At 42.9% G+C, this 14,850-nt stretch overlaps 1 protein-coding gene across 4 annotated transcripts in view; it reads right to left on the bottom strand.

The window, feature by feature from the left end:
- Nucleotides 1–14,850, bottom strand: part of FBXW7 (F-box and WD repeat domain containing 7) — a 108,422-nt gene that overhangs the window by 24,390 nt on the left and 69,182 nt on the right. For 2 of the 4 annotated variants that reach the window (XM_075709278.1, XM_075709277.1), the window contains exons 2-3: nt 5,281–5,363; nt 2,152–2,293 (exon numbers count right to left, since the gene is read on the bottom strand). In XM_075709278.1, coding sequence (XP_075565393.1) covers nt 2,152–2,293; nt 5,281–5,363 — 225 coding nt within the window. Of the gene's footprint in view, nt 1–2,151; nt 2,294–5,280; nt 5,364–7,879; nt 8,047–13,267; nt 13,284–14,850 lie in introns of those variants that run through there. The other 2 variants (XM_075709279.1, XM_075709276.1) reach the window with 2 other exon arrangements.

The raw sequence follows: 14,850 nt of genomic DNA on the forward strand, positions 1-14,850 counted from the left end.
ACCTTGAAACAGTACACACGTCCAGCTAACGTGCCCCTAGAAATTTAGCTTTAAAATTAATTGGAAACACATTTTCATATAAAATAAGATAGTGCTATTAACCAGGCATACAGTACATAAAGATGAAAGCTCTCCCATTTCTGTTTCTGTACAGGAAAAACTTTGTATTACAAGAATGATGCTACATGTGCCATTTAATTCTGCCCTTTGGGTAGAGCTAGCTCCCCTTACTCCAAGAACATGCTTTTATCATTTGACTTTTTAAGATTTGCGCCTTTCATAAAACTCACATGGAAAATAAGCACGCAGAAAATGAGGTGGCTTGGCATTAGCCAAGGAGATAGAACATTGAGATACAGCTACGTGACTGAAAGCTTTTGGTTCTAAAATAAGGGACTCCCTTTTGTGAATACAATAAAAACTACCAGTGACAGAAGTGATCAATAACTGCTACCTGATGATCTCCAGTTGTGAGGCAGAGCCCCCCTAAGAGTATAGATCAGCATTTAGGAATTCAGTACTGCAACTAAGTATTTTGAAAAGTCAAAAGTATCTAATTATGTATTTATTAACGCATGGTTTCTACATTACTAACCCCAAATTTGGGACCCTGAAATAATAACAACATAACTACAGGCAAAATTTCCACGGGCTTACAGACTTCTTTTCCTTATCCTGACCAAACAGCTGATAGCATGTTTGCACCACTCTCAAACATTTCAGCCTTTCACAATCTTTTTTTTTTAAAATATGTCGCTATTGATAACCAGCAATCTTATGTGAGAAAATACACATTGTACATTGTAGATAACAAAACAGCTTTTGTTAGTACAAAGGCTTTAACGTTAAAAAATGTTAAAATATAATGTAGTATTACATTATCATATATACAAAGTACCATTCAACTACGATTCTTAGGGGTTAAAAAGACATATTTCTATGAACAGTCTTGAAAAAGATACACCATAATAATTAAATGTGAACATTTTTAAGAAACTGAATGATGTGTACAAGAATATCTTAATTCCAAACTTCCACTGTTTTAAGCAGATTATAAATGGGTAAAAATAAAGTTCTACATTATTATTTTAATGTTCAGAACTGACAGTGATTGAGATCAATGGTATTATGTGGCAGCATGAATCAAGCCAAAAGCACGCTTCTGCCTGCAAAATTGTATGCTCGCTACTGTATCTGCAATATTGCTCTTCTATCTTTGCCTGTTATGGTAATTGAAACAATGCCTGTATTACTTACTTACTCCTTTTGAAAATGTTTTTAGAAGTAACAGTTTATTAATCAAGACAGGGAGACACAATATTTCCATTTTTCAAATCAATGACTAGGACTCATCCCTCCTTCTTAAAAATACAGAGCAAAACTGTACAGTACAGACATCGCCATGGTACCGGTTATGGAGCAGGAGCAGAAGCCTGCCCCAAACTGTGTTTGTATGACCGCACACAAAATTGGCTTAGGTGCTACCAGATGGGTGTCCGTGCAGGTTTCAGTTTCAACCTCTGCAAGTGGTGCACAGCACTGTCCTCTGCACTTTTTCTTTTGTCAGATTAAGTTTTAGGCATTGCTGAAGGCTGCTGGAATGATACAGAAAACCTCTTTCCCACCTCTGTTCACTTGTGTATGCATGTACTGGCTGACATTGTGTTCAGTATACAAAGATCAGTAAAAATACACACTGCGTTTCCTTTTAATCTATTTTTGCTAAACTTTTCTATTCTTAGAAGACACCAGACTTATGACAAATTTAGTGCTATACCTGTACTGAAGCAAACCATGCACTAATGCTTACTAGTCTCCAAGCGAAAATGTCTCAAGTTAGCTTGAGGCCATGGAGGTAGCTGTTACACATCGGACAGACTTTGCAGAAAATGTGAAAGCATCAAACAGGAAGGGTTATTTTATTACGAAACTGGAGAAAGCAGTTCTTTTTTGTGAATCTCTACAGTAACTAGCCGAAACAGGAAACAATTCCTTAAAGCTGATGCCCATTTGTTTTTGCAACAGCACACAAAATCAATGACAGAGACACTCGGGGATGTCTACGGAGGACTGCCTCTACTGAAGCAACCTTTCACTTAAGTCATGGAGGTAAGCTGCTTCAAGGTGTTTATTTCTCTAGGCACTGGTTACCTGAAACATTTTCAGCCATTCCTGAAGGCCCGTCGGTGGCTGCACAGATGTAATGCGGCGACGCTGCTGTCCCTGGCCATTGGCTGCCCTCAGGTCCCCAAAAGTAGTAGGCGTGGCAGAGCATGGCACCAGCCCCGTAGTACTACGATACAAATAAAAAGTGATAGTCGCATGTTAAACATTAAGGAAAATTTAGAAGTCTATTGCAGAACCAAAAAGTCTAGTACAGAATTTGCAACTATTACCTAAACTCTTCAACTTTATGCAAAAGCAGCAACATGAAAAATTGTTCTGCTGGTCACTCAAGAGGTCATTTCCCTTGCTTTCATAAATCCACCTGTTTCTACCACTGCAGTACTAATCCTCCAGCTAGGGGGAAAATAGGGATCACCTTTCAAGGCTGAAAAATTACCACTCCGTTAATTGGCCAGCAGGCTGTCTATAAAGATGCAGGTTTATACATTCCTTTCCTTGCCAGAGCATTTCCTTTCCTTCTGGGCTGCATTTGTGCCTTCTGACTGGTGATGTAGGAAGCCAGAGCTCAGAGCCTCACCTGTGTGTGAAATGTGCTAGCGCTGCTTCATTGCCAAACAGAAGAAAAAATATATCTATTTTTAGCTCTTAATATATTTTGTTGACAAAGAGCTAGTAGTATCAAGCAGTTCTAGTGGCTTAGTGGTTTGGAACTGCGCTTTGAAATACAGTATTTTAAAGTTTGCGTGTTGAAGGAGTGACGCAGGAATTAAAGGGGTTGAGGTGAAGAGGGAAAAGGGAGCCAAAGGTGCTCCCTCAATTACAGTTTGATTTTTTTGACTTTGACATGTTAAAAACCAGCTCATTCATATGGCATGGAGCTTTTAAAAGAGCTGGGATTATGCTGCTATTGTAGGAGTCTAAAGAAATGCAGCTGACTGTTTTTTTTTTTTTTTTTTCCCCATAATATAAAGTACTTCATTCACAGAATATCAAAGTTGTATTCCCTAGCAGGAAATTTGGAACTCCAGTAGCATTTGCACAAGCATGAAATTTTTAAATACAGCGTGGGACTCCAAAAAACCCTTTGCTTTTGTGTATGATAAATCCAGCTTTTTAGCAGGTATGAGCTTTGGGGTTTTACTGACTTTTCAGTGGCTAGAGGAACAGCTTGAAATAATGCAAGGCAAGTTCCTTTTAATATTTATCTCATCTAATCTACGAATATTTCACTCTACTCTTCCTTGTTCTGAAGGACAACCATAGCACGTCCTAACAGCCAAACTGGTAAAGAAAAGATTAGTTTGAACAGGCTTATTTTTAACTGTTAATTTTACTGAGTAAGAGCAGAAACAGAAGCTGCTGTAAAAATACTGTTTCACAGATGAAGGATCCTCTTAATGACATTTGTTTATTAGCTTTACCTGTTACATGCAAAGAAAGTTCATCAGGCCTGTCAATTTTAAAGAGTGTCTGATCCTTGGGAAAATGGAAACAAGCAGGCACAGAAACTGCATCATTTGCCTAAATATTATTAAATAAAATATAATCCAACAGTTTAAAAGAGAGGGGATCACATGTTATTTAAGGATTCTTTTATGCCAATAATGACTTAAAATCCAAGCAATGTCAATTGAAAGTATTCTTAAAATAAAATCTGGTTTACCGCTTACTCATTCTCATCACCTGTACAGAGATCCAGCAGAAGGCCTATCATTTAAGGTCCAAAATAAGGCTCTGAAAATTGGCTTATACGGGATCTGAGCAATACGTAGCCTTGAGCTTGCCCCAGTAGAACAGTCTGACTTCTGCTGTAAACTGGTTCTCAGTCAAAAACAGTTATTCAAAACAGGATCTAAAAGCCTCTTTCCTTTGACCTGAGATTAAACCACAAGACTTTTGTTTGTGCTTTATTTTTTCCTGTATGATTTCATTCCCCTGAAACAGCCAGTCGGGTTTCTGTGGAAGCTGGACAAGTCAAGCCGTTCCTCTGAAGCTGACAGATACACCTGACAAAAGTGTACTTTGTGGCTGAACTGTTTACTCTCACGGGAGTGCAGAGAACAGCGTGTCACCTGAAGAACTGGCAGCCAACGAGAGTGTTCTTCCATTGGACCGATTTAGAAACCCGGAGAAGCTACCAACTCGAGACTTGAGGGGGACGTGGAAGCTGCAACACGTGCTTCTCAGCAACGAGACATCGCCCCTCTACCGCAGCGTTTACGCATCTGAAAAGCAACCCTGGAACCTGTTTCCCCACACTGTCTTAACTTTTCACTCCTCCCCTGATAAACCTCTTAAAGGAAGAGAAATAAAATCCAAGTTACTTTTGAAAGATCCATCAGTGACTGAACGCTGCTATAGCGTATTCAGAAGCAGCAACATCCCCGGCCAGTTTTGGGAGGCAAGCGCAATGCTTGTGGGAGGGCTGATGCTTATTACAGGGAAAAACCGTAAAATGGTGTAAATTCAAACAGGATGGGAAGCAGCGTGACTTCCTAGCACAATTGTTATGGCAACTGTACAGTAAGAACTGCAGTTGCAAGGCGTGCGTCCAGGGCCCTACTCTACCACCGCTTCTCATGTTTCGGAGTGCTTTAACCCACAAAGCATCTGACCGGAAGAGCGGCAGTTATTTGTGCGATCTGGTACAATTTGGGAGTAGTAAGGAAGCAGACTAGAACCCATAATAATTTCATATTGTGGATAACAAGTATGTGTGTGTTCCTGTTAAGATCAGATGGTCTGCTCTGCCTACATGAATTTCCATTCTCTCATTCCTGTTACCATAGCAAAGTGATACATTTGATCACAGTTTGTAATAGTCTTAGGGCTTATCATTATGTCCCTTTTTAAAAATCTGATCGATTTTATTCCCAGGAATGCTTCAGCCCTCAAAAAGTCCCTAAGTAAATGGGCACGCTATGTTTAGAATGAAACACAAACCTCAACTGAAGAAATGCAAGTCTGGCTACTTCATTAAAACTCGTCTTCAGTTCACGTAATTTAAACTAGCTAAGCAATATACAAATGCTGATACTACCCCTTCTTTTCTTTACAGTGCTTTAAGAGGAGCCATGAATCAGGCTTCGCAATTGGAAAGATGGGATATACGCAGGAATCCGGATCCAGTGATCTGTTATTGCATTTAATTACCTTGTGTATTCTGAGACTTTGCAGGGCTTCTTTCCCAGAGAGAAAGAACGGGTGTCGGAGCCATGGTCCAACTTTCTCTTCATCTGCAAGGTGAGGGAGAAGAGTAACAATACGGATTTAGTTACGTGACCAGCCTTACTTACGCATACTTCTGTAAAATTAATCCATTTTCACCTTTTACTTCAATATCGAATTTCAACAAAGTTGACACGAGATGATTTAAAGCAACATTTTAGCTTCTAGCTTCAACAATACTTGATACATGTTTTATACGGTGCGTGTACATATTATTGCTGGCTTAGGGTCTAAAATCTATTGGAATTATATTCTCTTCATTTCCAAATTTCAATGTGAAAAAAGTGTGCAGAACTCTGTGCTGGTTTATTTACTAAACTGTTCTCTCTCTATTCTCCGGGGAGGGGAGGGAAAGAGCTAAACCAAACCCCTTCATTCTTTGTGCTCAGGTTCATTCCTAAGTCTCTCATGGAAATGGTTAAATTCTAGGTAGCCCGTCTGCATTATGAACCAAATACTCATTTTCAGGCCTAAAAAAAAAATAATTCCAATTTTTCTTTTGTCTGCCCTTTTATTTTAAAGTTGTATGTTGAAAACATTTATAAAACTGCAGTAAAACTGACTGACAGATGAACCGACGTTTTTACAAGAAGGGTAAGGATGAAAAACACTAAACCTCGGTCTTGAATGTCACCCACAATTAGATATGATCAAAAGCAAATAATGAGCAGGGCAGCTGCTAAAAGGGGAAGCCAGTCTGCAAAAATTACCAAAGAGATGGAAACCAGTGAAAGCCATATTTATCCAGTCAGACAAATACAGATTACTTTCTACATATTTGGGTAATCTTTAACCACAGGCTTTTGGACTCAACGAGACATACGTACGCCAAATGCAATTTCTGAGTTTTTTGTTGGTTTTCTTTTTTTAAGATGTGACACACCAAAACACTTTAGCCAGCAGGAGGATGCTCACCGCTGCTTACAACTGTGAACCGCAAAATACATAAACTACCTGTGTAACAATTCAGACTTTAGTTTGACCATTTGCTCCCTTATTTTCAAAATTTCGTACTTAAGATGCAGTTTAAAAGTTGGCATCTTTCTTACACCACAGATTTGATCTTCTTTAATGTTACGTTATGACATAGTTATTTAACCATTTATTTTATCAGTCTACCTGCCTAAAAAAAACCCCACCAAAACCCCAACAGGATCCTCTAAAGCTTATGGTCCAGAGACTTTTGTGAGGTTTGGGGTTTTTTTTAACTTTTAAAATACCTTTATGGCTTTCCCTAAAAACAGTCAGGGAAGATCTTGTGTTTTGCTTCATCAGTGATTACAAAGGAAGGATAACGAAGATTAACTATTCTCATTTTTACAGTAAGAGCTACAATGCAACCAGAAGAGCTTGCCTTGTAGCCGTGTTTTCTTGCCCATGCCTCACATGGGACACTCTGCAGCATCTCACCAGACGAGCATTCAGCCAGAACCGCCCCGAGCGCTGCCGAACCACCAACCTCACCCTCGCCGCCTCCCCACGCCCCAGGAAGAGCAGCCCCCCGTGCTTCCCCCAGGAAAACCAGTTGTAAGCACCGCTGAAAAATAATGGATACCATCTTTTATCACTGTGCTAGATGAGCGAGCCATCAAAATTACTAGGAGCATAAATAAGATGTTTTAGCACGAATTTCAGTATTTGATGATAGACTTTCCAGAAAGGATTTTTTTCCCATTCAAGGAAAATTTTTATTTCCAGCTTGCCTTTCTGAGAGGCATACGATCACCATCATATTCCTCTTCTGCTTCTCGCAAGAGGGAGATGCAGTTTTGCGAAAGCACACCTTAAAAATAACAAGTATGAAGCCTGCAGTAGAACGAGCAGCTGTAGCGATTTACTCTTTTGCGTTAGCAAAGAAAACAATATGCAGTTCTCTATTCCGTTGCCTAATAATGATTTCACCCGTTTCTTTTGGTAGGTTTGGGTTTTTTTCTGGTATTTTAGGGAACTTTCTCACGGGGTCCACCACACAGACAGACTTTCAGCATCTCAGAAGGTGCTGAGTAAATACACGGTCAAAAAATGTCGTTTACTATAGGAAGAAGATAAAACTTTCTCTACAGCAGAGAGGTCTAGTGGCAGGATTTAGACATGGGTACGGTATCTGTGTAAGCGAAAAGCAGGCACCGCCGAGCAAACATCCCCGTCAATATTTAATCTGTCGCTAGGAAAACACAACTCCTTTAGACGACGTTTATTTATCGAAATAACTGAGACTGCGGTGTATTTAAAAAAAAAAGAGAAAAGAAGAAGGGGCAGCAAACTGTATTCCGCATCACCGCCCGCCACCCAGCGCCGGCCGCCTCCCCGGCAGCACACTGCAGCTCAGCCGAGCGGCGGCCCCCGGCACGGTTCCGGCACGGTTCCGGCACGGTTCCGGCACGGTTCCGGCACGGTTCCGCCGGCACGGTGCCGCCCGCGGAGCGGCGGCGCGGAAGATGCGCGGCCCCCGGCCCCGGCCCCGGCCCCTCCCCGCCTCCCTCCGTCCCTCCGCGGGCGCGCAGCCGGCAGGGGCGGCACTCACTTTGTAGAAGATCATCTTGAGGGTGCCGTAGAAACCCATGGTGTCGGCGCGCTTCCCCTTGCGCGGCTGCGGCGCCCCGCGGGCCCGGCGGCCGGGCAGGCGCTGGCAGTACAGCCCCTTCTCCGGCAGGTAGGTCACCGCCTCCCGCGCCGACATGCTCGGGCACGGCGGGCGGCGGCGGCGGCGCGGCTCGGCCCGGCCCGGCTCGCCTCGGCCCTGCCCTGCCCTGCCCGCCTGCGCCGCGCAGCGCCCGGCTCCCCCTGCCCGCCCGCCGGCCTCCGCCCGCCCCCGCCTCCCGCCCCCCCCGCGCCCGCCCCGTCCCTCCCTTCCCCGCCCGCCTCCGCAGCGGCGGCGCGGCACTGCGGGATGCGCGGCCGAGGGGAGCCCGCGGGCCCCGGCGGCGGCGAGCCGCCCCCGCCCCGGGAAGAGAGGGGGAAGGAAAGAAGGAAAAAAAAAAAAAAAAAAAAAATTTTTTTAAAAAAAATAGCGCTGCGTGGGTCGGGGTTATCCCCCCACCCCCCCACCCCCTTTTTTCCCCTCCTCTTCCCCCAAACCGCCTCAGAGGCCGGGGGCCTGCCCCCCAACCCTCGCCCCGTTCCCCCAGCGCCGCACGCTTCACGGTTTTCCAAGCGGGAGCAAAACAAGCTCATTTCCACTAATTATAATTATACCGTCGCCCTCGGCGAGCCTGGCTGGACTCGTACATGATTGCATTCCGTGGACGGACACAAATTAGTCCTTCAAAAGTGCGGTTAATTTTAGAATAATTCGAAATACGCTACAGTTTGGCCAGGGAAAAAAGATGCTGAAATACCCTCCATTGGCTAAACAATAGAACAAACGGGCTTTGAGGATTTAAGGGAGTTGGAAGACCCGAATCCGACAATTATGTAATACACATTAAAATATTAATTCGCAGCAGAGCGGCGGCGAAGCTGTGAAACGCAGGAGCCGGTCCAGGGTTTCCCCAGAAGGCAGGCAGCCTTCCCCGCGCACCTGGAGCAGCCTGCGCGCACACGCTCCCCGCTCCCTGGAAAGCCAGCCCCCAGGCGACACCAAGCCATCTTAGCTTGGTCTTCAAACATGAATCCTATGAAGGATTCGCACCTGTATTTCAGTGAAAGCGTAAGTAAGGAAAGCCCTAGGTAATTACTTGCTAAAGAACGCTCATTTTTTGGTCATTTCCTACTCTGTGCCCATCAACAAATCTGTTCAGTTCACCCTTCCGGTTCGATTCAAGGGCACTGAAGTTCCTGACATGCGGTTGGGCTCTCAGACAGATAACCTGCAACCAGCACAGCAGCTAGGCAGCTTTTTTTTTTTTTTTTAAGTTTCTACACAGACAACTCACATAAGAGCCTCCAGCTTCTGCAATTTTTCCTTGGTTTTTTTTTTCCCCTCCCGCAAAGTTTTCTGCCCATGTTCAGAGCAGAGCAGAGCATACCCAGACCATGATCTGAAGCTGCAATGTTCCCCTGTAATTTTTCCCCATGTGCAGTGGGAACGGGAGACGCTGAGCAGCCCTCCGGACCGATGCACTCAAAACAGAAGCAAACACATAGTCAGTTCCTGTTGACCTGAGGGGAAACATCTTTATCACCCAAAGCAGTACAAAAAAAGTAGAAAAAAGAAAATACATCTAAAGGAGTGGAATTACTTTCTGTAAAACCCATCAGCTTCTTCATTAGTACTTTAAAAAAAAAATCTCATATGTATTATTCTTTATAATAGCTGTGTGCCAGGTGTTAGCACACTCGGATAAGGCAACATCGCTACCCCCATAGCACACAAGATCCTGCTTCTATACAGTTTTATGTATCTCCCATCCAACACTGAGTCCTCGTAGTCTTTTTTTGTCTCCCAGTGAAAATGGTTCTGCCCATCAAATCTTGGCATTTATGCCATTATCCATTAAACTGCAGTGCTGTATATTTTATGAGAACAAAATGGTCTTGAGTTGACTTCATACCTCAGACACGAACAGAGCTGTACATATCCCGGGAGACTATTACTGTCTTCCTTTGCTAGCACATCACATGCAAAGGGAAAAGAAAAAAAATAACATCGGCTGCATATACACATTAAATAATCACAGGAAGCAAATTAATACCCAAATCATCAGAGTAAGAAAGAATTCGAACATTATCGCTGTGGGGATTTAGAAGTACTTTATATACATGCATGCATAATGCCCTGTAACGTTCACAGCTATCTCTGCCCCTTCCCCAGCCCGGGAGTGCGCTCGATGAAGAGCGGGGACGACGGCTGCTCTTCCTCCAGCATCACAGCGGGCACTGGCAGGAAATCCTCAGGGATCAGCCTCTCCCCCTGCCCGAAGGCAAGTGTAACCTGACAGCATAACTAGATTTATCTTTTGAACAAAATGTGCTTCGGAGTAAGCAGTCACTGAGTTGAATAACAATTAGAAATTACTATTTTCCTCTCTTTTGGAGTACTACTATTGCCGATTCCTTCTCTTTTGATAAGATTGGCAGATGTTCTCGCATGGTAAAAAACCACCAACTTAACTGCTAATCTCTTTGCCTCAGTCAAGACCCACGTAGTAACCCCAACAATCACTTGCTAGTGGTAGAAAACTTGGTATATCCGGTATTTATTCTGCACAAAAGGTTTGGGTTTTTTCCTAGTTTTAGATACAGATACCACAAACAGATTTTGACATTTGAATGGTGACCATCTTTCATCTAGTAGCCTGCCTTTCTCAGAACAGGAGACAAAAATTGCATATGGATGCGGCTCTGGGTCTCACTTATTTAGTATTTCTCTCTATCGTGGTACCATTTTCGATTTTCTACAAATAAAGAATCATCCTCTCTACCTCAAATTAAGTCTGATAGTCTCTGGGTAGTTGCAAGACTGCTGGTTGGGTGCCTGCTCTTCCCCAGAACGCCTAACCACAGCCTGGGCTCTCGGGAGTCGATGGAGAGGAACACGCTCCACCAGAGGCTAAGGACACCTGCTGTTAGGCTCCCGCTCTAAACTGCCCTCTAGCAAGGCCTTTCTCTCTCTCCCTTGACTTTGAAAACTCCCCAGTCCTCAGAAAAGTTTAGTGTCATGAATACACCACACTCTCAAATGTAAGAAGTTACTTAAGGCTTGCAAAACAGCGGGGAACTGCCCAGCCCGGGCAGAGTGAGCAGCGCTTGCCCGTCACACAGCTTCGCTCTGCACCTTCCTGGAAAATACAACGGTGGAGGAGTAAGACCCCGACCCCTCAGATGCTTTTGAGGGCCCGACAGCAAGCAGCAGAGATGATGCATTCATTCATTTACATCTCTACTGACATTTGCAATAATATTGGTGGCAATAACTTAATATGCTCTAGGAATACTTACTTAGTGCTATAAAGTAAATGCTCATCACAAATTAAGGTACATTGAGGTAGACTACAGTTTATAGAGGAACATTACGAAAAAAATCAAAAGTTGCCCTGTTTCTTTCCCTATTTGATATATACTCAACTTGGAAGGTTAGTTTTATTTCGTTTAAGCTGAAGATAGTTTTTCAAGTTTTTAAAACCACAAAAAGCTTACAATTCATGACATTTAGAAAAATGTCTACACCAAAATTACATAGTTTCCAGTGGACACAAGTCCAATCTTATTTCCCGTCAGTACTGCCAGCTCTTAATTAATAAAAATTCACACCATCCAATTCTTTTCCTGTTGGCAAGATTTCTAGCACCTTTACCAGTTTGTCATGTGGCATGCTGTAATTAAGACCGTCTATTACTTCTAATGAAACACTAGAATGAATTACAGAAATCACCCGCAGAGCTATATAATCCCCAGAAGAACAGAGATTACAGTGCAACAGACCAAAGAAACAACATTTTTGGGTTTTTTTTGTTGGCGAAACATTTTTGAGTGGAGAGACCACAGGATGGTCTGGCCGTGGTAACGGCCAGTCAGCATTTTGGAAGTACACTGGTGCTTAAACCATGGAATGCAAAAACCATAATTGGCATTTCGCATACACATATGTGCGTTAGGAGCATAATGTGTGCAGGAGGAACTGTGGAGCAATATGGTTTGGTATCTCCATTAATATTGGTAAATGCATCATTCAAGACGGTGCCAGAAGGGATTCTGTGTACTCTGCACATTTAGCAGACGTTTAGCAGACTGACTCCTTTAGAAACATTTCAGAGGGATTTTTGTGTGTTGTCTAATAGAATTGCATTTTTTTTCCACCCAGGAAACCAAATGCCCTCATCAAGTGGGGCCAAATCCTTAGCTGCGCAAGGTTTATGCTGAAGACAGTGAAGACGACCCGGGAAGGACAGTCACGCTTGGTTATTTTTCCCTTTCTCAAATTTGGACCCACTTAGGTTTTAAACATTTCCCTTCTGCTTGGTAATCTAGTTGGGGCAGCTGCAGCAGCCAGCACTTTGTCTTCTATATTCAACCTCTTCATCCGACCACATACTTCATTTAATTTGCCAAATGCTCCCATTCAGGCAAGAATCTGGCCCCGCAGAGAGGTACTTCTGCCATCTGCTTTAGACATTTAACTACAGCTTAGCTTAGCACACCTACATTTAAAAGCCTAAGTTCCCCATTCAGTCAATGAGAAAGGCAGACGCTAGAGTCCAACTTGCCTAAAGTTTTAGAAGAGAAGAAAGAAATCCCATATGATAGCAAGTGTTAAACATGTTCCAAAGTAATTCAGGGCAGGCCTTTCCTCTACAAAAGGACACCACTATCATTGTCAGATCTTTTTCTTTTTGCATGTGTTATGAAATGAAACAAGTGACTCACTGGAAATCCCACGTTCTCACGGTTTTTCCTGGTTCATCTTGGGCTAGGCAATGACCTTAAACCCTGTCGCTAATTTGAGATTTATTAGCGTGCATCCTAGGTGCTGAGCTGGAGTGATTTTATGGGTAAATTCCATACCTGCAGGCAGGGTGAGACAAAGTTTTAGGACACTGCCCAATAAAGGGAAAGCAATATTTGGATAACAGGCAAAAGTTCAAGGGCACAGCATATGATGCACCTTACCACACAGGTGTATCCGTGTGTCTGTGTAGAATATACAACTAGTATCGATGCAACAGAACAGACTCGAAGAAATGAAGTTTAAGTGCACCGGTTTGTGACCAACAGCTGCTATGCTCCGAGTATGAAGGAAGAACAAGTGCAACTCGACTCCCTGGAAGCGGCTTAGATGGAGGAATTTTTACTCAATTTACTTATAATGCCTGCAGCAGGCTTAGAGACGTCCACTCCAGCATGTTTGCCTCAACATAGTTACAGAAAGAAATTTAAACTTATGATCTTGTGTAGTACAGGTCAAACACAATCCTGCACATTGCAATGCGCACTGATCAGTAGCTTACTGATCAGTGACACAGTTTTGCAGTGTTGATGAACTTAAGGTTTGGGATGAAGCAGGGAAACCAACAGGAACTCTGTTATGGGAGGAAGGACACACAGAGGCACTACAGTAATTGCACAAAGTCTTCCAAAGCTTACTTAAATGCAGTGGAGAATACATACGACAAAGTATGATAGGTACTACTGAACTGTTTTACTAATTGTATAATGTTTCTTGGCAAAGCATTTTGAAGACTGCTTTCAAACTGAAATTTCCCACACATTATTATTCTTTGTTTCCATGCAAAGTAAGGTACAGTAGTTAAACAAAATTGTAAATAACTCCTAAGTTTTGTTTTTGCAAGGAAGGAAATATAGATAGCAACTGAAAAATCAGATTAATATTTATTAATAAATCCTGATTTTATTAGAATAGTATGAACTTTGATTATAAATGCCATCTTTAAAGGTATATATCTGTAGCAGAGATTTCCCATAAACCACTTCCTTTTAACATTTGCCTTTAAAAAAACATTAAGTTTTAAATATATTGTGATAGAATTCAAAAGGTATGCTAGTTAATGGCTGCAAAAATAGCTCTGAAAAGGATTTATACATGAAGTGTATGTAACAGACTTCAGCGCTGGCTATTTAGAATAAACTTCAAATTATGTTTTAAGAGCAGGGAGATTGCAAAGACAGGCTTAATGTAATAGGGCATCACCACGTCTCCAGCAGAGCAGAACTCCCCTCTGAAGGTCATACTTCCCGTCCTCTTTGTTGGTTGTCTGTAGTTGGGCACAGAACTTGCAACATATGCCTCGATGCTTAGGTTATTTTAAACGAATATGGCCAAAGCTGTCATATACCCATTTATGAAGGGGGCAGTTCCACACACCGTTTCTTGGTGGCAACACCAGCTTAAAGATGTCCCAGTCTCACCTGCTCATTCCCATTCCTGAATGGCTCTTGCCCTTATTTCTACAGGAACAAACATCTGTAGAAATGCTCTGTGAACCAGATTCATTAACTGATATGGGGTGAGGAGAAATAGTTTTAATTGTTTTCCTTTTTTTTTTTTTTTTTTTTTTTTTTTAGTTTTTAAGAACCAGTTACTGGTTTAATTTTCCACCATGCCTCACAAACAACTGAGCCAGCAGAAGCAAATGAGCAATTCACAGGCAGGGCACAAACTTCTTGAGCCAGCTACACCACTGAGAAAAAGGTATGAGGAACTGTGACCCGAGTGTTCCACGCAGAGAGCATAAGCCTATTATTTACACCTAGAGGCATCACACTCTCGGCTATAGTTTGATGTGCATTTAAGCCAGCACAGACACTGAAAAAAAAAACCCCAGTCCCTGAACTCGCAGCTGCCCTTGGCCATTCATTTCCACGCTTGCATCACCTTCTGAGGTGTGCCACCACAGCCTTCGTTGTACGGCTGTGTGGCCAACCAGGGTGGCAACTGACCTGGGGACACTTTTTTGCTGGGCTGTTTTTTAGCCAGGTCAGATTCCCCATCTCCCTCACTGCATGGCCACACAGGTGTCTGTGCCAGTACAGGAAAAGGTACAGCCTACTCTCCTCTTTAACTTCCCCAAGCCCCCAGAAGAGCTACCTTAAACACTT

The sequence above is a fragment of the Pelecanus crispus genome, chromosome 4 (assembly GCF_030463565.1).
Source record: "Pelecanus crispus isolate bPelCri1 chromosome 4, bPelCri1.pri, whole genome shotgun sequence".
Taxonomy (NCBI): Eukaryota; Metazoa; Chordata; class Aves; order Pelecaniformes; family Pelecanidae; genus Pelecanus; species Pelecanus crispus.